Raw genomic sequence first — 23,331 nt, 5'->3', positions numbered from 1 at the left:
ACTACAGAAGGTTAACCCTTTCACTACCACACGACAAATGGTTAACCCTTTCACAACCACACTACAGAAGGTTAACCCTTTCACAACCACACTACAGAAGGTTAACCCTTTCACTACCAAACAGACGGTGTGGTAGTGAAAGGGTTAAATGTGACAGATAAAACCAAACGTTAGAGACCCAGTCCGCGGTCTACAGCGCCCCACGCACCCTGAAGCTGACGTGTGTGTCGGTGAGCAGCGGGCCCTCCACCTCCATGATGGGGGTCTGCTGGTCTCTGCTGATGAGCTGGATGGTGGCTCCGCCCACACAGTCCCCTTTAGCCGCCAGGCTCTGCCCCGCCCCCGCTTCTGACGGGTTCAGGGCCTTGGCCAGGGTGTCAAAGGCACTGTACACAACACACAGACACAGACACACAGTCTCAGTGCGCTATTTCTGTGAGGTCATCCTCATAGAAACAACACCACTCGTGAACTGGTCATCATATTGTGAACTGGTCATTATAAACTGGTCATCATATTGTGAACTGCTCATCATAAACTGGTCATCATATTGTGAACTGGTCATCATAAACTGGTCATCATCATATTGTGAACTGGTCATCATATTGTGAACTGGTCATCATATTGTGAACTGCTCATCATAAACTGGTCATCATATTGTGAACTGCTCATCATAAACTGGTCATTATATTGTGAACTGCTCATCATAAACTGGTCATCATATTGTGAACTGCTCATTATAAACTGGTCATCATATTGTGAACTGGTCATCATATTGTGAACTGCTCATCATAAACTGGTCATTATATTGTGAACTGCTCATCATAAACTGGTCATCATATTGTGAACTGCTCATTATAAACTGGTCATCATATTGTGAACTGGTCATCATATTGTGAACTTCTCATCATAAACTGGTCATCATATTGTGAACTGCTCATCATAAACTGGTCATTATATTGTGAACTGCTCATCATAAACTGGTCATCATATTGTGAACTGCTCATCATAAACTGGTCATCATATTGTGAACTGGTCATCATATTGTGAACTGGTCATCATATTGTGAACTGCTCATCATAAACTGGTCATCATATTGTGAACTGCTCATCATAAACTGGTCATCATATTGTGAACTGGTCATCATATTGTGAACTGGTCATCATATTGTGAACTGCTCATCATAAACTGGTCATCATATTGTGAACTGCTCATCATAAACTGGTCATTATATTGTGAACTGCTCATTATAAACTGGTCATCATATTGTGAACTGCTCATTATAAACTGGTCATCATATTGTGAACTGGTCATCATATTGTGAACTGCTCATCATAAACTGGTCATCATATTGTGAACTGCTCATCATAAACTGGTCATTATATTGTGAACTGCTCATCATAAACTGGTCATCATATTGTGAACTGCTCATTATAAACTGGTCATCATATTGTGAACTGGTCATCATATTGTGAACTGCTCATCATAAACTGGTCATCATATTGTGAACTGCTCATCATAAACTGGTCATCATATTGTGAACTGCTCATCATAAACTAGTCATCATATTGTGAACTGCTCATCATAAACTAGTCATCATATTGTAAACTGGTCATTATATTGGATCACGTGGTAGAAATGTCCCTTTAATAGAAATGTAAAAAATAAAACACATGTCTTCATATAACTGATGATTGACTACAAAAAATTACACTCTTCTCTGTACTAGTATATTTTACTGTCTGTATCGTGTTATGTTCTATATAATAATGTCTTGTTTTGTTCTATATAACGTGCCTTTGGTTGTTATAGATGTATTTATTTGTTTTGTTTTTGCTGGGTTCCTCTCAGAAGCAGCAGCTGCAGCTGATCCTGGGGGTTTCATACAACCTCAACTTATAACAACATGATCTGTATGATGCCGTTTGACCTTGTATGAATACAAATATATAGTATGGTAATGAGTGTGATGCAGTATTAAACTGAAACTGTAATTCTAAACTATAGTATGGTAATGAGTGTGATGCAGTATTAAACTGAAACTGTAATTCTAAACTATAGTATGGTAATTAGGGATGGGTACCGAATTCGGTACTTTTGAGGTACCGAACCGAAACACGTCGGTACTACCGAGTATCGATTCAAATGAGATACCGAATTTTCTTTTCTTTTACTTTTTTTTTTATGTCAACGTTCACACGCACAATATATGCTTATCTAGGATTTGACTTGATTCAACAACAAAGCAGTCGGAGCAATGGCAAGCCGAAAACGGTCGAAATTGTAGTTATTTGAAGTTTGGATTATTTTTTTCACGACTGAGGTAGGTAAATAAAAAATTTTGAGACTAAAGTACCGAAAAAAGGTACCGTTGGCTACCGGTATCGATTCACAGGTACCGGTACCGTATCGGTTCAAATGTGAAAGGTACCCATCCCTAATGGTAATGAGTGTGTGATGCAGTATTAAACTGAAACTGTAATTCTAAACTATAGGCATTCCAATATTTAAGACATTTCCCAATTTATGTTAATAATATTTTATTGGTATAATCTTTCTGAAAAGTTTGACTTAATATTCGCCGTTAACAATTTAGATAAAAAAATAGATGTACCATGCCTGACAATATATCGATGGCTGAAATTCAAAACCTCCTATCTGCAAAGTTTTAGATTTTCTGATTTCACTTTGGATGATGAGAAACCTCCTATCTGCACCTATTCAGTCTGTCTGGAAGATATTTCCCAAAAGTCAAAAGCAGTGTATTGTATTGGGTATCCTTAAATAAAATTGCATTCTGAGGGCGGCTGGGTGGCGCAGTGGACTAAGCACTCGCCTACCACCACAGAGACTCTGGGATCAAATCCAGCTGTCAGCGGTACCTCCGGCTTGGTCAGTCGTCCCTACTAACACAATTGGTAGTGTTTGCGGGTGCGAAGCCGGTGGGGTGTGCGTCCTGGTCGTTGTAAACTGTGACTCCTACTGGTCTGGCCTGTTCAGCAGGGAGGGGATCTGGGGGAAATAGCGTGAACCTCCGCACACGTTACGTTCCCCCAGTGAAACTCCTCGCTGTCAGGTGAAAAGAAGCGGCTGGTATCTGAGGAGGCATGTGTTAGTTCTACACCCTCCCCAGGCCGACAGTGGGGCAATGTGCTCAACGACCAGGAAGGGAATTGGCATAACGACTAAATTGGGATGGGTGAAAAATACAGAAAGCCCAAAAATAAATAGAATAAAAGAAAATATTTAAAAAAGCATTCTGCAAGAAAACAATACGTTTCTTTTTGTTTTCTCAAAGAAAGTAAAATTTTCTGATAGGAGGTTTTGCGTTTCAGCCATCGATATCTGAAAAAATTAAAGGATCACACTTAACAACAATTAACAATTTGCAATGAACAGTAATTGATCAAAAGGACCAGTCATTTCCCTCCACTGTGTTACTACTGACTGACCGTGTTATCTCCCTGGCAGACTGCTCCTCCTGCTGGCTGTCTGAGGTATCACCGTTGTTTAACTCATCGTTCAGAGAGTCACTCAGGTGGGCCAGTGATGTCACTACGTTGGCCAGCGTCCCCAGGTCGCCGTGGTGACCGCCTGACTCCATCTGGAGAAGGGCACACGTCACCTTAGTGCCATGATGCACAGCATCAGCCACCAGCAAGACAGGTTGAAGGTCAGTTGTAGTTAACATTACGCCATAATATCTTCTATTCTATTTGACTCTTTTATTACAGGTTTTAAACTGTGTGGCTGTCAGGTTTTGGGCTGTGTGGGTATCAAACAGGAAAGACTGTCAGGTAACTGTGGGTATCAAACAGGAAGAAAGACTGTCAGATTTTAAACTGTGTGGGTATCAAACAGGAAGAAAGACTGTCAGGTCGTAAACTGTTTAAACAGTAATTCAGAACTGAACTATTGCATTATTGTACTCTGTCTATTCTATTTTACTAACTATTATATTGCACTGCACTTTTGCAAAAAAAAGCTGTCTACTCTATTTTGCTCTTTTATTACTGTCAATTAAAATATTTATCAAACCAAAGAGGCCTATTTGGATGTCAGATCCTAATGGGAAGAACTATGTGATTTACTGTTCTATTGTTATGCTTGTCATGTGACAAGAGGAGACTAGCAGTAGTAAAGCAGACAGAAGTCACAGCAGCAGTTGTACCTGAGGGTGGGTGGCCAGCAGAAGGGTCCCGTCAGCCTGGATGACCGGCTGCTGGATGTTGACCAGCATCCCCTGGTCCAGCAGACTAGACCTGCACCACGACAACAGGTTGGCATGGAAACACACGGCATTAGAATGAATGTGTGGAGTCCTGTATATCACACAAGATCCTCGTCCTTACCTACAAATCCCTCCATGCATGGAAGAACTGCCTTCTCCTTTAGTGCTCTGTACTCTTAGAACGCCCTTCAATGCACCTTAAGGTTTGATATTCTTCCAACCTTTGCACAATTTAAATATTTGATTAATAACCATTGTATGTCATTTTGAAATTGTCTTTAGCCCTGTTCTTATTTTATTTGGTTTGTATCGTGCTGCAATTACGATGTTTTCATCTTTGTTTTTATCTTTGTGTTAGGGGTTCCCAAAGTTTTCAGGCCGCGACCCCCGAAATAACGGTGTCAGAGAGCCGCGACCCCCACTATTATAGGAGGTAAAAAAATCTTTTTTAAATAATAAAAATGTATTATTTTTTTATAAAAGGAAATGTATGGTTGAAACATGCAAACGTTCAAACGCACACACACTAATAAGCATTGGAGGCTTTTAACCAGGGCCGGACTGGGGAAATCATTCAGGCCAGGAAATATAGTGCAAAATATAGCCCCAGTCAGGCCACTTTTTAATTAAGTGGGGGGTCTGGTGGTCCCCCACCAGGACGTTTTTTGTTACAAAGACTTAATTTCCTGCATTCTGGTGCAGGCATTTTTTTATTTGTACCCTTTAAATGCCAGTGTTTGTGATGGCATCACAAATTATTGTTAAAAAACAGGCTAGCATATGTATGATATAGCAACAACACAGATTTTTATGGATTTTCAGTTTTTTTGTAATGTCAGATTGAAAAAAATACTCACTCTTACCATAAGGGACTAAATTGTCCTCTTCAAAAACGCCATAAAAATATGACTATATGTTGAAATAATTTACCACTTTTTCTTTCATAAATCTTTTATTCAACTTCAGCCCTGATCATAACACCACATATCCAATTCATTTTTAATTCTAACCCTTTAAATGCCAGTGTGTGTGATGGCATATATTTGCAATATATCAATATATATATATATATATTTTCATTTTTCTGGGGGGGATTATTACAGGCTAGCATGTGTCAATGATTAGCAACAACACTGATTTTGATGGACTTTTAGTTTTTTGTAAGGGTCCCACCTCCGCGAGAGAGATAGAGAGAGATAGTTCTCCAACTTGTGTGAGTTGCAGTGATCTCTGCAACTAGAAACACTGGCCTGGCCTGCTTCTAAGTTCAGTGGCCTGACTATAATTTTTTTTTTAATCTTTTTTTTCTTTTGGAAATCTTTTTGTATTTTTATTTTTTTTGGAAATCATCTCGAGACCCCCCTGCGGCGGCTCGCGACCCCCACTTTGGGAACCACTGTTATTCTATCTCTTTTAATTGTATCCTTGACATCGCTGTAAATGAGGGACACCTCAGTGTCCCTGGAGTTTAAATAAAGGTTGAGTGAATGTAACCCAGGTTCAAAACAAATATGGGCAAATGTTCTTTTAAATTCTGGGGAGCCACAAATTGGAATTTGCTACCTTCACAGCTAAAATGCATTAGTAGCCGACACAATTTTAAGAAAAAAGTCAAATCATGGCTCCTCGACAATGTTAAAAACTAGATTTTAAAGTGCATGAAAATGTTGTCTGATACATTGTTGTCTGTGGCTACGTTTGTACTGCATTTAAAATGTACATGTCTATGTAGTGTGGCAACCCCAAGCCACCACTGGGCTTGGTGATTGAAGGACGCTACGTAGCGACCCAATGGCTGGGCGCTACCCATATTTGGGCGTCCGCTTCCGGACGCACCTGTCGCTAGAAGGCCGTCAAGATCGATTAGCAAGAGCACCCTCTCACTCTCTCGTGGCAGGGGAAGGAGACAGACCAAGAGCACCCTCTCACTCTCTCGTGGCAGGGGAAGGAGACAGACCAAGAGCACCCTCTCACTCTCTCGTGGCAGGGGAAGGAGACAGACCAAGAGCACCCTCTCACTCTCCCGTGGCAGGGGAAGGAGACAGACCAAGAGCACCCTCTCACTCTCTCGTGGCAGGGGAAGGAGACAGACCAAGAGCACCCTCTCACTCTCTCGTGGCAGGGGAAGGAGACAGACCAAGAGCACCCTCTCACTCTCTCGTGGCAGGGGAAGGAGACAGACCAAGAGCACCCTCTCACTCTCTCGTGGCAGGGGAAGGAGACAGACCAAGAGCACCCTCTCACTCTCTCGTGGCAGGGGAAGGAGACAGACCGCGGAGCGGGAACAGCCGCCCGGCAGACAGAATTAATATAAAGTCAGAGAGAGAGTGAGAAGAATGAAATGTTTGTTTGTTTATTAGAAAATAAAGAAAAGTATTATTTTGGGAACTACAACCCGTCTGTTTGTTGTTTATTCTGCCACCCCTACACCTGGAATTGCCACAGTAGTTTGACAAATTGTTATTTGTGGTCATGTTTTGTATTGCTTGTCTGTCTGAAACCAAGGACCACAATGGAAATAAGTCTTGACTTTGTTGGGTGGCGTGGCGTCCTTGATGTTTTCTGGAATCTTGTATTTTTTAGAATGTCAAATTAAATAAAATTAAATAAAATCAAGCAAGCGCTGATGTGTATCTGCATGGGAGGCATCGCTCACCTGGAGCCTTCCGTGTCTGTATCGGAGATGAAGGTTGGCGTGGCGATAAGCGGGCTGTTGAGGTCCTTACGGATGTAGATCTTTTGGGTGGAGGCAGCACAGTTGGCGTGCTTCTCTCTGGGAATCAGATCGATGGGCTTCCTCTCACTCTGCACGGCTAAGGAGGAGACAAAGAGAACACAATTAGTGAAACACTTGTATCTTGAATCATCATATTAGCATTACATGCACTGATACATTATCACATTTCATGAATAGTGATATGACCATGTTATTATCTATACAGTTGTCCCAGAGAGCATTCAACTCCTAGATAATGCACATTATTTGTATTATAATGTAATACAACATAAATATATGGCAAATATATTGTAGTGTTACAGCATATTATACCATGTTCTGATTACAATCATTTGAATGCACTCATAATGTGCTTATATATACGTACAATGCATTATAAGCAACACGTGAAGTAATATCTTACTACAAACAGAATAACCAAGGAATATCTACTAATTCCACCAAGCTATTACTATGACTGCTTAAGGTGAAGTGACTCACAGACTAATTCAGTTTCTCATTGGTGGAAAAATGAAAGTGGGTTGAAATACATGGTCTAATTCTAACATCCACAAAACCGCTTTGAGGGAATTTGGAATAGGGATGTGCATGACTGACCAAAATCATTTTTAATAGAATGGATCATTAAAATCAAAGGGTATTGCACATAAATAGGCACTTCAGATAATCCTTCAGAGCGTTGATCGGCTCAGCTGACCGACAATAAATCTAAATGACACCATCGTTCACCACCGTAGCCTATAATAACAGCATTGCATTGGCCTATCAACCGGTTTTAATACACAAACAGAAACAGTAGCATGTGCATCTTTTAGATCAATTAAGCTATGAAAATTAGGCTGCCTCTAAATATAAAAAATAATTAAATAAGAATGGTTTGCTTCACTTAAAAAAAAGAATAATAATAATAATAATAATAATAATAATAATAATAATATATATATTTTTCGACTCGGACATGAAAATCGAATGTGGAGACTGTCACGACTATTGGAAAATTCTAACTCATCCCTCATTTGTCACAAACATACCACAGAGCGCCAGCGTACAGTACAGTGTGTAGGTGTTAGTGTGTGGTTAGTGTAGGTGTTAGTGTGTGGTTGTGTAGGTGTTAGTGTGTGGTTGTGTAGGTGTTAGTGTGTGGTTAGTGTAAGTGTTAGTGTGTGGTTGTGTAGGTGTTAGTGTGTGGTTGTGTAAGTGTTAGTGTGTGGTTAGTGTAGGTGTTAGTGTGTGGTTAGTGTAGGTGTTAGTGTGTGTTGTGTAGGTGTTAGTGTGTGGTTGTGTAGGTGTGTGTGGTTGTGTAGGTGTTAGTGTGTGGTTGTGTAGGTGTTAGTGTGTGGTTGTGTAGGTGTTAGTGTGTGATTGTGTAGGTGTTAGTGTGTGATTGTGTAGGTGTTAGTGTGTGGTTGTGTAGGTGTTAGTGTGTGGTTGTGTAGGTGTTAGTGTGTGGTTGTGTAGGTGTTAGTGTGTGGTCGTGTAGGTGTTAGTGTGTGTTGTGTAGGTGTTAGTGTGTGGTCGTGTAGGTGTTAGTGTGTGGTTGTGTAGGTGTTAGTGTGTGGTTGTGTAGGTGTTAGTGTGTGGTTGTGTAGGTGTTAGTGTGTAGTTGTGTAGGTGTTAGTGTGTGGTCGTGTAGGTGTTAGTGTGTGTTGTGTAGGTGTTAGTGTGTGGTTGAGTAGGTGTTAGTGTGTGGTTGTGTAGGTGTTAGTGTGTGGTTGTGTAGGTGTTAGTGTGTGGTTGTGTAGGTGTTAGTGTGTGGTTGTGTAGGTGTTAGTGTGTGGTTGTGTAGGTGTTAGTGTGTGTTGTGTAGGTGTTAGTGTGTGTTGTGTAGGTGTTAGTGTGTGGTTGTGTAGGTGTTAGTGTGTGGTTGTGTAGGTGTGTGTGGTTGTGTAGGTGTTAGTGTGTGGTTGTGTAAGTGTTAGTGTGTGGTTGTGTAGGTGTTAGTGTGTGGTTGTGTAGGTGTTAGTGTGTGGTTGTGTAGGTGTTAGTGTGTGGTTGTGTAGGTGTTAGTGTGTGGTTGTGTAGGTGTTAGTGTGTGGTTGTGTAGGTGTTAGTGTGTGGTTGTGTAGGTGTTAGTGTGTGGTTGTGTAGGTGTTAGTGTGTGGTTGTGTAGGTGTTAGTGTGTGGTTGTGTAGGTGTTAGTGTGTGGTTGTGTAGGTGTTAGTGTGTGATTGAGTAGGTGTTAGTGTGTGGTCGTGTAGGTGTTAGTGTGTGTTGTGTAGGTGTTAGTGTGTGGTTGTGTAGGTGTTAGTGTGTGGTTGTGTAGGTGTTAGTGTGTGGTTGTGTAGGTGTTAGTGTGTGGTTGAGTAGGTGTTAGTGTGTGGTTGTGTATGTGTTAGTGTGTGGTTGTGTAAGTGTTAGTGTGTGGTTGTGTAGGTGTTAGTGTGTGGTTGAGTAGGTGTTAGTGTGTGGTTGTGTATGTGTTAGTGTGTGGTTGTGTAGGTGTTAGTGTGTGGTTAGTGTAGGTGTTAGTGTGTGGTTGTGTAGGTGTTAGTGTGTGGTTGTGTAGGTGTTAGTGTGTAGGTGTGTAGGTGTTAGTGTGTGGTTGTGTAGGTGTGGTTCTGGACGGGTACAAACTCACATTCCATCTTCATCCCCATCTCAAGGCACTTCTGCAGTCGGCAGAACTGGCAGCGGTTGCGGTGGTGTTTGTTGATCACACAGTCCTGTTTACTGCGACAGCTGTAGGTCAGGCTCTTCCTCACGCTCCTCTTGAAGAAGCCTTTACAGCCCTCACAGCTGACCGCCCCATAGTGACGTCCTGCACACACCACAGGGTTATCACTCCTCACGCTCCTCTTAAAGAAGCCTTTACAGCCCTCACAGCTGACCGCCCCATAGTGACGTCCTGCACACACCACAGGGTTATCAAGTGGGCTATAGGTGCTGCTGTGTTTTTCTGTTTTTCTGTTTTAAATTTTTTGTCTTTATGTTTTTATGTCTTCCATCGAGGACCACCTTGGAAATAAGTGTTTTAATGAATGCTTTTGTATCCTCGGGAATACAAATTGGCTCATGATAATTTGTTTTTATGATGCATTTGTAATTTCCAAATAAAAATCAATCAATCAATCAACCTCTCACCTCCAGAAGATCTACTGTAGATTATTTTGTATTTCATAATGCCAATCATGATTGATCATCGTGGTTTTAACTATCTACCCGTGTTTGCTTCGTGCCAGAACAACATAAGAACAAATAATAATACAAATAAACGTTCACATGCGCTTTTCAAGAATAAACAAAAACGAGACTTAATGGGAAGGGTGTGCTTGTACATTTTGAACACAGTTCCATGATATGCGGCTGCGTTGTGCTGAGAAAGAGGCGGAGATCCGCTTCTACTCTGAGGCGAGATCTGTATTTATATAGTTTTGGTGGACTCGGTGCGGTTCTGGGGGTGAAGTTGCAACATTGTTGCATTCTTCATTTGGTTCGCCTGCGTTCACATAGAAATCTGTGAGGCGGACCGAGACCTTCTGAACAATGTCACGCGGTCGAAAAGGGCGCTTGTCTATTGGACAGTGGAAATGTGTGTGTGGCTGCGAGCCAGTGTGTGCGCGCGCGCGCGTGTGTGTCTGTGTGTGGACTGTCTGCGAGCCCTCCAGATCAGCGGAGCGAGTTTTGACATGGCATTGATCCATTGTTCTATTGAAGCACATTACCACCATCCTCTCGCTAAACAACTTGTAGACCAATAATAATAATAATAATATAATAATAATAATAGTATTGACGTGGCATTGATCCATTATTAATGCCGTGCGCCTCGGTAATAATAATAAGCCGCGTTTTTTCTTCCTTCTTCCCAAGATGCACAGTTAGATATATAGATAGATAGATAGATAGATAGATAGATAGATAGATAGATAGATAGATAGATAGATAGATAGATAGATAGATAGATAGATAGATAGATAGATAGATAGATAGATAGATAGATAGATTAGATGCAGTGTGCTTGTTTTGCAGTGAGTGCTGCGAGCAGTGGTAATAATAATCACTTCCTATATTTGGTTCGCGTTTGGTCCGCTGAAGCGAACCGAGACCGACATTTTCAGGCGGACCAGAGTTCGCCTGTTTGGTCCGCGAACCGAGTTCGACGCGCATTCACACAAACCCGAAAAACCGGACTATCGAATTCTGGTCCGAAAGTCGGGACCAAACAGCCCCTGTGTGAAAGCGACCTTAATGTCAGAGGCGAAAATCCGGCTTCAGAGTTATGTTGATGCAAAGGGGACAAGCTTTCTCAGCGCAGCATTACACAGCACTGGATACTCATTCAGGACTGATATCCAGAACTTTGCGAGGGCCTGTCCAGTGAACTTGACTTTCAGTAGCTCGTCACAAGAAAGATCAATCAGCGCCTCCTGCTCACACAGTGGGAGGCCTGTTGCGAGCGTCATGCGCAATGAACGGATCTTAGATCCAGTTGTCCAAATTGTCCGTGCTCTTTCTTTCGGGAGAATATTTCCGAAATTGTTCAATGAGCCCTTCTATGTGGCTACAGATGATGGGCTTCAAATAATATTGTGCTACATTCTGTTCCTCCAAAAAGCCATCAAGCAGAGTAAACACCCCAAAATCACTGCTGATGATCCTCGAGTGCCACAAACTGAGTTTTTTAAACCAGCTCTCCATTTTAGCTGTGAGTCCAAACAGGTCTGTGTGCCGACCTTGTAGTCCCAGATTCAACGTATTGAGGCCAGACGTGGCCTCCGCGATTATACCTGCGCAGGATGTAGTGAGATGTGTATTAGAATACTGTGTGGCCTCCGTTGATGAAGGGGCGAGACATGGCAAATACACACAGCTGCCAGGTGGAAAACTCCATCTGAGTTGGGCTTGTCGGTTTTTCCGCTTGTTCTTATTTAATTTTTTTAGTTGCCAACCCGTAGTTTGAGAACAGCTGTCCTAGATGATTGTTAACCCAATTTCATTTCAACCTTTATTTAAAATCGTAAGCATCTGAGGTGTCCCCTCATTTACAGAAACGACGATTGTACAGTACATAATAAAAACAATATTCACAGAAATTTAAACACCAGAGTAAAAAAAATAAATAAAAAACGTTTCAAAATAATTTAAAAAGATCAACTAAAACAGTTACAGGTAGTCACACAATGGTCTGAAATCATACGTTTAAACATTCCAAGGGAAGGGAGAACCTCCAATTTCAGCGAGAGTTGAAGGACATTCCATGAGTTAGAGGCATCAAAGGAAAAGGCTGACTTCCCTAGCTCAGAACAAATTTGAGGAACCCTAAGAACCATCCAGTCATTCGATCGAGTTGAATAGGTTCCAATATTCCAATCTAACAGTGAGGAGATATAAACAGGTTGTTTACCAATAAGGGCTTTAAATGCGAATTAGCTAGATAATCCAATACTGTCGATGTCATATTATCCAGAACTAGTTAAGGAACCGGGGGGCCCTGGTAGTATTGATTTGATTCAATCGATACCTTGGTGATATTGATTTTCAATACCCAGTCATAACTATAACTGGATTCCGGTAACATTTAGAATCGATTTCAAGGTCCTCCTCCTTATATACAAAGCACTAAATGGAACAGGACCAAGCTACATTGCAAATTCTCTAGTCAACTATGTGCCTTCTAGAACATTGTGATCATCTACTGGTCTATTGAAGATTCCAAGCCACAGTCTAAAGAGAATCGGGGATGCAGCCTTTGCAAACTATGCACCAAAGTTATGGAACACACTACCTATGGACATTAGGAAAGCTAGATCTCTTAATAATTTCAAAGATAAGCTAAAAACGTACCTCTTCACCATAGCCTTTTAATACACTCCGCTGTTGATTGTACTGGAGCACTATTTTTACTTTGTCCATTCTATTTTATTGCACTGCACTGTTGCATAACTTTACTATCCATCTATTCTATTCTACTATTTTATTGCACTGTACTATTTTACTCTGTCTATTGCTTTTTATTACAGGTTCAAAACTGTTAGGTATTAAACTGTGTGGGTATCAAACAAGAAAGACTGCAGGCTTTAAAACTGTGTAGGACCCAGGCCTAGAACTGCACCCTAAGAGGGAGGTTTGCCCTGAGTGGGAGGTTCGAAGGGTCAAAGTGGGTATCAAACAGGAGGGAAGACTGTCAAGTTTTAAACTGTGGATACCAAACAGAGAAGGTAAAGACGACTTTGAACTGTTAAACAGTAATCCAGAACAATTGTATTGCACTGTAAAAAACAGATTTTATATGTCTGCACTTTATGTGCTCATTTTATCTATTCTACTATTTTATTGCACTGCACTATTGCACAATTTTACTCTGTCTATTTTATCTTACTCTTTTTATTATTGTCTATTTAAAACTGAATCAAACCATAAACAAGGTGGCCTGTTGGGATGTTAGATCCTAATGTAAAAAACTGTGCTTTTATATGTCTGCACTTTATGTGCTCATTTTATGCCTGTCTTTTTTCTGTTGTGAAGCACTTTGAGCTGCAGTTTCTGTATGAAAGGTGCTATACAAATAAAGTGTATTATTATTATTATTATTATTATTATTATTATTATTATTATTATTATTATTATACGAGTACCTGAAGCCTTGTCTCCACACACCACACAGTACTCCACTGGCTGCTGCCGGCTCAGGTCCCCCGCCTGCCCGAGCAATCGCTCCATGGAAGCTGCATCAGTGACGATCTGGAACACAATGCAAGAATTGTGCGTCTTGCACGCAAGACAATCGGGTCTAGCCTGCCAGCTCTAGAAGAGATCTATGGTGCCCGGCTGCTTTCCCGTGCCTCTGGCATTATCAACGACCCCTCTGGTCACCCAGCCGCAGGCCTCTTTGCCCCCCTCCCCTCGGGCAGACGTTACCGCTCTATTACATGCTCTACCTCTCGGTTTACAAAGAGCTTTTTCCCCAGTGCTGTGCGGAGCCTGAATGACTCCAAAGGCTAGTTTTGTATTTTATCCTATTTTGTTTCTGTGTTTTTATTAGTGTTATTTAGTCAGGTTTGTGGAAGTGCTTTTTTTAACTATGATATGCACTTTTAGGGGATATTCGATATCAATTTTAGCATTTGTCCTTTTATACTGTCTGTGTTTTATACATATTTTTCCTGTACTGTTTACACAGTGTTTGCTCATGTACCCGTATTCCAATGTGGATTCGTCCATACATGGCAATACAAATCTTTGACTTTTGACTTGAGGTACAGTCAGACAACAGCCACTAATCACTAACACAAGGTACAGTCAGACAACAGGCACTAATCACTAACACAAGGTACAGTCAGACAACAGCCACTAATCACTAACACAAGGTACAGTCAGACAACAGCCACTAATCACTAACACAAGGTACAGTCAGACAACAGCCACTAATCACTAACACAAGGTACAGTCAGACAACAGCCACTAATCACTAACACAAGGTACAGTCAGACAACAGGCACTAATCACTAACACAAGGTACAGTCAGACAACAGCCACTAATCACTAACACAAGGTACAGTCAGACAACAGCCACTAATCACTAACACAAGGTACAGTCAGACAACAGCCACTAATCACTAACACAAGGTACAGTCAGACAACAGCCACTAATCACTAACACAAGGTACAGTCAGACAACAGGCACTAATCACTAACACAAGGTACAGTCAGACAACAGCCACTAATCACTAACACAAGGTACAGTCAGACAACAGGCACTAATCACTAACACAAGGTCTAACTAACCTGATCGATATGTCTCTAGTCTTTTTTTTTTTTTTTTTGTGCCATCAGGCTGTCTCCCCCGTTCCCCCCATGGTCTCATGTTCCTTTGTTTTTGTTTCTTTGTTGTTTTGTTTTGTTTCTTTGCTTTCGTCTCTTTGTTTGTACCCCGACTACTGTCAGCGACTTCGGGTTATTGAGAAGCGCTATATAAATTAAATGAATTATTATTATTATTAAGGTAGGTACAGTCAGCGTGCGTGTGTATGCGTGCGTGTGCATACTAAGGGACACATCTGTGCAATAGCACGTACCACCAAAATCACACATTGGCCCATGTCTACTAGATGCAAAGGATATCGGTTGTCCAGCTGCTTTTGTATGTTGTGTGTAGTGTTGTCACGATACCAAAATGTTTTACTTTGATACCGATAGGAAAGGTAATGGAATATATTATTAGATGACAGAACATGGAAAATCCTTAAAACAATTCTTTAATTAATTATAATTTAAATTAATATGTTGACACTGTTAAAACGCTGTTACAGCTGCTGAGCTATATATTATAGCTAATGTCCATCAATATCTTTCTTTTGAATGAAATAGGTTCAAGAATCAGGATCGTTAGCAGAGAGAGAGAGAGAGAGAGAGAGAGAGAGAGAAACTCAGCCTCCCCTTCCCTCACTATTGGATGCCTCTGAGCGTTCCCAGGGATAGCTTAGTTAGTGTTAGCAGGTTAGCTTAGCAGCTAACATTAGTTAAGGTTTTTAGCGCGACGTGGGGCATACAGGAATGGCGAGGATGCAAAGCATGTTACATTGAACCCGTTGCTCGCAGAGTTTACATTACACATAGAAACAGCGTGACTCACGAGAGAAGTTGTCACAAAGTTCTGCGCTGCTCTGTGTTTATTATGAAATTACAATTGACAAGCGCGTTGACACGCCCACTACGCAAAGCTATTACTTGCACACTGTGCTCCTAAATAATTTTTCCGGCTCGCACAAATGTATTTTTAGCGGCAAATGCGAGTGAAATGGTCGCACTGTAGAGCCCTGGCCACTAATCACTTCCATAGCCTGAAGTCTTATAGTACAGGTCAAAATTTTATAAAAATCCGTTCAGAAATGAGTGCTTGAGAAAGGTTTTTGTAAACCGTGTCCAAAAAAGAAAAGTTCCAAAATCCTCCGTGGCCAATGCCATCCACCTGTGTTCTGAAGATTGAGTCACAACTCATTTTCGCTCGTCAACTTTCACCTACTTCCTATATTCGCACGCCCCCCCCCCCCCCCCCCCCCCCTACCCGTGGGGTATCGTTGGAAGCGGACACTCGTTGGCTACAGTGCTGACCAATCATTTTTCGCCATCAGCAGTGATTGGTCAGTTCTCGAGCGTATACAGTCTGACGTGGTCAAAAGAAAAGACGCTCGCCTGACATATCGCCATGTAACTAGAGAACCGAGGCACGGAATGGGTAGAGTATTGGGCGAAGAATGCAGCCTCGAGCCGGTAGACACTCGCACAGTGCTGCGACATGCTTGCGTCCCGTGCACAGGCATGACGGCCCGAGGTCGGGCCGTTGCGTGTTAAGAGGATACAAGTATTAACGTTTTTAAATGCCAATCTTTCGCCGTCTTCTACTATCATGCACTCTTCCTAATATACTAATATGTCTACTACTATGCATTCAACACTGCAGGACCCAAGTTTCAACACTGTTTGATGAACATTGTTACTCAGCTGAAAGAGTTTTACCCTTCCTGCTGACTTGTCGTACAGAACTTGTAAGTCGCTTTGGATAAAAGCGTTCAGCTAAATGACTAAATGTAAATGTAAAAAAAATTTATATCTCATTTTGGAACAAAGCTTTTTTTATATCCTGAACTCGGTGGTATAGGGAGGTGTAGTGGTTACTTCCTGGTCTATAGGGAGGTAGGGCTGACCTTCGATAATTTTTTTGTAATTCGAAGCTTCGGGGCTGAGATTCAATTTTAATTCGAAGCTTCGAGATAAAAAAAAATAATAAAATAAAATAAAATTTGTAAAAAATATATATATATTATGTTGTGGGACTTGTACAGCACTTTGTTCAACTTTGTCAGTGCTGTAAAGTTTAAACCTTTTTAAATCTTAGACAAACAAAACACTTTGCTTTCATGAAATATTGTAAGCCGACGAAAGCCGTCATTTGAGGCTTTATAAAAGCAGCACAACGAACACAAATCTGTCAGTGCAGAGTCCGACCTCATCCAAACAGCATTGCTTGTTGTAGTTAACAAAGAGAGGCAGAGTTGATTTTGCAAAAAAAAAAAAAAAAAAAAAAAATATATATATATATATATATATATATATATATATATTTTTTTTTTTTTTTATAATTTTATTTTCATATTCGAATCCCATGCCCATCAAACGAAGCTTTGAATCTTCGAAGTATTTAAGACAGCCCTATAGGGAGGTGTAGTGGTTACTTCCTGGTCTATAGGGAGGTGTAGTGGTTACGTCATTGTTGTTTCCGGCCGGTCCACCTCGCTTGAAATTGCAATGTATTCTCAATGGACACATTTCGAAATCGTCTCGTTTAAAACAAATAAAGCATGAACATTGGCATGGTGTACCTTTCTGTGTGTATTCACACACAATCTATAGCTCAACATGAAACAATTCGCAATTAATCGTAACATAATTACGTATAATTTTATTTCAACCAAAAATGCTTAAACAATAATGTTAGTGATGGAAGGGAACTCATTTTGTGCAAAAATGGAAAGCTTGCCAATGTTCATGAGGCAGAATTATTACAATAGCCGATAATACATTTTCCCAATGATAAATCATTATACGGGTGGACCGCGCGGGAAACTGAAGTGACGTCAGACTACACCTCTCTATTGTTATGGAGTGTTGTGTGTACCTGTATTCTGCCCGGCATCAGGCTGTCTGTGGCTGTGAAGATGAGTTGCTTAGCAGTGTGGCTGTCTGGGGAGGCCAGGACCACCTTGCCTGCCCCCCCTGAGCCATCTACCTTGGTCAGGATGAACTGCTGCTGCTTGGGAGCACTGCACGGGTTCACCGCCGTCAATATCTGGGGGGGGGACGGGGGACGGGGGGACGTCAACTACAGCCAATCACAACTTTGTTATTTGTTATTATTACTGTTGCTGGGTTGCTGTATGAGGGCACGGCCAATAGGTGGCAGCACAGTAACATCCTCTCAAGGCAAGCGGTGTGTGATGATTACCTGTATCCGCTGTGGTGTTGCCGTGCGCTCAGGGGAGATGATCTGAAAGCGCCGCGGGGAGCCGCTCATCATTGACCCTGAAGAAGAGGCTGGTACCTATAATTCCCGACATGCGTAATAAAGAAATATTAATTATATCATGAATCAACATGGCTTATAATAACACATCCATCCTTGTAAGGATCATCTACTGCAGACAAGCAGAGAGAGAGAGAGAGCTGGGCGGATTCACTATGCCCTCAACGTGACCCCCCCTTTCCTCTGAGGGTTACAAGTGGTCTCGGTCTCCACGGCAACTACGGAGACAGTATCCTCCAACAGCCACACAGCCAATGGGAGTGCACACAGCACAGCTGATTCCTCCCAAAGACCCCCCACCCCTGCCCCATCATACATCTCCAAACTCTCTCTATCTCACACACACGCGCACACACACACACTCACCTCTGCCACCTGCTCAGAGGCCACTTTCTGCTGAGCAAGCAGCTGCAGGTTGGTCGTCATGGGGATGTAAGGTCATTAGTAAGGTCTGTTTGGAGGAATGCCAAAGACATGTGTCGGCCTCGGTCTGAGATGAAGAGAGGTATGCTCGCCTTGGGAAGGACCTGGCCAGGGAAACAAACACACAGTTCGTATTGGTTGACAATAGAAAAGAAAGTGCATCCATTGTATTTGGGATTGCGAAGGGGGAAAAGAATGCTAAATTTCCTAAATAAAATAACCTATTCCTCTTAGTCCCAAACTCTGTATCTTGGGACGATACCCAGAACAACTATATTTGACAATGTATTATTAAATGGAAATGGTTGATCTTTGTTTGAGTCGTGTAAAATGTGCGATTGTTACACATTAGTCATCATCATTGACTTTAAAAGAATTGTCACGCTATAGAAGAACTGACGTATGGTATTGAACAGACGGCCTATTACAAAATGTGAGTCTCTTTCTACGTCTCCTTGCAAAACAAGAATCATCTGTAGGAGTACAAACTGCTCTGTCCATCCTCCTTTTTTAGTTAGCTCTGGTTATGGCTACTGTAAGTGTATGAAATGACAGAATTCCATTGAGAGTACATTACTGAGTTACTGTAGTGCTTCATGGACTGTGGATTTTGCTTGTCCTGATTGATTAGTGCCACATTCTATTTACATTACAATAGCTTCAGTTTCCTTAATAATTATAATAATTTAGGACCTGCTCCGAGGTCATCAATTGGCACACATGCGATGCATGCATGCAATTCGTATCTGCGATTAACCCATCCCGTCGTCCTTCCCCCCCAAGGGCAGCCGGGAGCAGACAGGCGTCAACGTGAGCCGCGCCAGGGGACCAATCCAAGTGCTCCTGTCCGTCTTCGTCAAGGACGCCACAGCGTTAGCGATCTTGTTGTTGTGCATGTTTTTCCATTGGGTTTATCTTATCGGGGGGGGAACCCTTGCGAGCACGGGGAGAACATGCAAACTCCACACAGAAAGGCCTGGGAGATACCCCACCTGGGTAACTGGCATCATGGAAACCTGGTCCCCAAGCGGGAATCGAACCCTGGACCTTCTTGCTGTGAGGCGACAGTGTTAACCACTACACCACCGTGCCGCTGCTTTCCAATAGCCTAAAGGCAGTGTTGTAGTACAAGAGTCTGATAGAGCCATATGAAATCCGCGTTCACGTAATCGCGGACGTAATTTATTGCTCAACGTAAAATTGAGCAATAAAAATGGAATAAAAAAAAAATTTAAAAAAGAAAATTTATGTTGTGGGACTTGTACAGCACTTTGTTCAACTTTGTCAGTGCTGTAAAGTTTAAACCTTTTTAAATCTTAGACAAACAAAACACTTTGCTTTCATGAAATATTGTAAGCCGTCATTTGAGGCTTTATAAAAGCAGCACAATGAACACAAATCTGTCAGTGCCGAGTCCGACCTCATCTTAAATAACAAACAGCATTGCTTGTTGTAGTTAACAAAGAGAGGCAGAGTTGATTTAGCAAAATAAAATAAAAATATATCATTTATATATATATTTTTTTTAATAATCACATTTTATTTTCATATTCGAATCCCATGCCCATCGAACAAAGCTTCGAAGTATTTAAGACAGCCCTATTAAATGGACTGTTATATCTTATAAAATTGTGGACATTTATTCATTCCCACTTATTAGACACTATTTAAAACGGATTTCATATGGCTCTAGAGTCTGATTTTCAGGACCCGTGACTCAACTTGGACTCAAGCACTGATGACTCTGACTTGGACTCGAGCATTGATGACTCTGACTTGGACTTGGACTCGAGCATTGACTGCATTCGGACTCGGAAGGTGCAGATGAGGACTCGGACTTGTTAATTGATAAATACAGATTAAGGCCCCTAATCATTTGGCATAAGATATTGATGGCTAGTGCATTTGTTTGGCTATTGTGTCACAAAGTAAATAAACTCCCTTTGAAATGGTGACCGCTGCGCTGTGTCATTTATGTTTAATGTAGACCTTTTTTTATTGGTATGTCAGCTCTTTGACTGTCAGAGTGGACTCAACCTTGATGACTTGGACTCGGACTTGAACACTGGGGACTGAGATTTAGTGACTCGACTACAACACTGCCTAATGGGTATAGCTAGATGAGATGGGGAAAGGGGGAGTATGTTGTATACTACTGACACATATATATATATTCTAATTTTTTATTAAATTCTTAATTTGTATGTGTGTGTGTGTGTGTGTGTGTGTGTGTGTGTGTGTGTGTGTGTGTGTGTGTGTGTGCGTGTGTGTTTGTGTGTGTGTGTGTGTGTGTGTGTGTGTGTGTGTGCGTGTGTGTTTGTGTGTGTGTGTGTGTGTGTGTGTATAAAGAACATTTAGTCCCAAGTTCTAGAAAGTCTCAAATCTGCAGCTGACTCTGTTCAAAACATACATAATACATGTTCAAAAACAACGACCAATTAATTGTGTCGTCGTCGATTTCAGCACCATGGACAGCTCCTATTCCGATTCATAATTCCCCAGTTGATGTCGAGGCACACAGTATGCTATTCTTATCCCAGTGTTTCAACAAGATATGCAGCAGAGCAGAGGTCTCAGTCAAGGTTGGTCAATCAATGACCTCCATTTATCTGATGTGTCAAATTAACTTGTGTGACTTTTGTCTCTAAGAGAACACACAGCGGGATCCGTGTCAAAATATAAATGGGTGTGTGCTTTAATGTTGTTATGAATGAATGAATGAATGAAAACTTTATTTAACAGATTGCAGAATGGGTACAATACAGTACGGCTCAATACATACAATTGTTAAGGGGATGCAGACCTGAGAAAGACGTTTGTCTTGTTTCCATCAGGGTCCCCCATTTTCAATTCATATAGAGTTATAACAACTAGATTGTAACAACTTCCAACTCTCGTGCATGATGCATGGCAGGGGGGTGAAACATGATGACACATGAAATCCATCAACACTATCGTACAAACAAACACATCAACACACACACAGGACAAAATGGAGAACCTGGCATCCAGCCCACAGTGACACTGTGGGGAAGCATTAAATGAAATGAAAACAGCAGTGATTTTCTTATTGTTAACCCAGTGTATACAGAGGTGCTGTCGGTGTATGATGCAAATGTAGTTTTTGTTATTAATAAATGAAGGCTTCTTTGTGTGTGTGTAAACAATACTCAATCCCCCCAAACTATAGTCCCCGAGATGGCAAAGGTAAAAGGGTCGAGTTCATCTGCTACTGTAAAGCTAGCTGTGTCGGCTAACATGAGCACAAACTGTCCCGTGTTATCCTCTTGGCTTTTCATTGTATGTTAGCTCTAGTTACGTGCACCGAGATGATCGCATATGTGACACTACTATCACTATCACACAACGGAAACATAAGGCGACGGCGTGAGACAGACACCGCCCCTCCACACTCCCTGTTCCCCCTGACGCTGCTCTGCTCGGCTGGCTAACAACAAGCTAACAACAAGCTAACAACAAGCTAGCCCGAGATCATCTTTTATCATCCAGTGTCTCTCTCTCTGGAGCTTTATATCGCTTTGAATCCGGGAGGGTGACTTACCTCCGGGATTCGAAGATCACATGTTTATAGTTCTCCTCCGCTGTTTTATAAAACATTTGTTTTGTTTTTCTACTGTTAAAGGTCATAGTTCGTGACCCCGCCGTACCTCCACCAGCGCATTGAGTTTTTTCCCCTCCTCTCTCCTTCCTCCTCGAGTCTCGCGCCCTGCGCGCGCCTGCCAGACAGCCGTGACGTCACCCTGTCTGCCTGTCTGCCTGTTATTACAGTACAGCAGCAAAGAGGTTAATGGTAGAATGTCACCTTTCAGGTCCGACTTGAATCTGTACTCCTCCATAGTTTGTTTCTAATCTAATCTTCTAAACAGTACTGTATGTCATGTATGTCCCTATGCCACAAATGTCATGATGTCATGATGTATGTTGTGTATGTCATAAATGTCACTATGAATTGAAAATGGGGGACCCTGATGTAAACAAGACGAAAGTCTTTCTCTGGTCTGCATCCCCTTAACAATTGTGTGTATATTGAGCCGTACTGTATTGTACCCATTCTGCAATCTGTTAAATAAAGTTTTCATTCATTCATTCATTCATTCATTCATTCATTCATTCATTCATTCATTCATTCATTCATTCATTCATTCATTCATTCATTCATTCATTCAAGATGAACGACGAACAAGTTATAGGCCCATCTTGGAAGCTTGTATTCCTATGTGCTTTATTGTTCTTGTTTCTATTATTATTTTAACTTTATTACAAATGATACATATACATACCAATTATTAGCTTGTTCTATTCTCCATCCTTCTATCATCCATAGCAACACCATATGTCACCACACCCTGATGATGGGAGATCCCCTTTGAACTGCCCATCTATGGTTTCTTCCTTTTCCCCCAGGTCACAGGGAGTTGTTCCTTATCTGCATTTGGGCAAAGTCTGGATGGTGTTGTAAAATTGTGGATTTTATGGTGGGTTTTATTGTGGATCTATTGTGATGTTACTTGTTGATCTGTGAAGCATGTCGAGGCAACATGCAACTAATCAACACACATTAATTTACAAACACATGTTTAAACAAACAATCAGAAAGCTACAAATTGGCAAATGATAGGCTACTTGGCTTGTAGTCGCCTACACAGACATAATTGCGTCCAGTTATATTTTTACATACGTAATATCTTGTTGGTAAAACTATTTCCATTGCCTGTCCAGCTATTTGTGAATTTGGACAGAATGCAAAACTATAGTTTGTAAGTGAAAACCAACTCTTTTGGTGCTGAACGTAAGTCAACCCCTACTGTTTTCGTTTGGTTGCTCTATTTACAAACCAGTTTTATGCTCACACGTTGGGCAACAGTGGCTCGGGAGGTAGAGCAGTCGTCTGGTAATCCG

General features: G+C 41.5%; 1 protein-coding gene across 1 annotated transcript in view; it reads right to left on the bottom strand.

Moving 5' to 3' along the window:
* The window catches only part of LOC311243382 (nuclear receptor subfamily 2 group C member 2-like), a 38,915-nt gene extending 16,810 nt beyond the window's left edge, over positions 1-22,105 (bottom strand). Inside the window, 10 exon segments of the mRNA XM_084332598.1 lie at positions 209-386; positions 3,453-3,604; positions 4,172-4,262; positions 6,888-7,044; positions 9,547-9,726; positions 13,544-13,649; positions 17,584-17,754; positions 17,911-18,006; positions 18,355-18,515; positions 21,974-22,105. Of these exon segments, the coding sequence (XP_084188724.1) occupies positions 209-386; positions 3,453-3,604; positions 4,172-4,262; positions 6,888-7,044; positions 9,547-9,726; positions 13,544-13,649; positions 17,584-17,754; positions 17,911-18,006; positions 18,355-18,414 (1,191 nt within the window). The 5' untranslated portion in view covers positions 18,415-18,515; positions 21,974-22,105.
* Between the last annotated feature and the right edge of the window lie 1,226 nt (positions 22,106-23,331).

The sequence above is a fragment of the Notolepis coatsorum genome (assembly GCF_963971535.1).
Source record: "Notolepis coatsorum genome assembly, chromosome: 17".
NCBI classification, from domain to species: Eukaryota; Metazoa; Chordata; class Actinopteri; order Aulopiformes; family Paralepididae; genus Notolepis; species Notolepis coatsorum.
The sequence above is the reverse complement of the archived record's forward strand: the minus strand, read 5'-3'. Positions and strand labels throughout refer to the sequence as shown.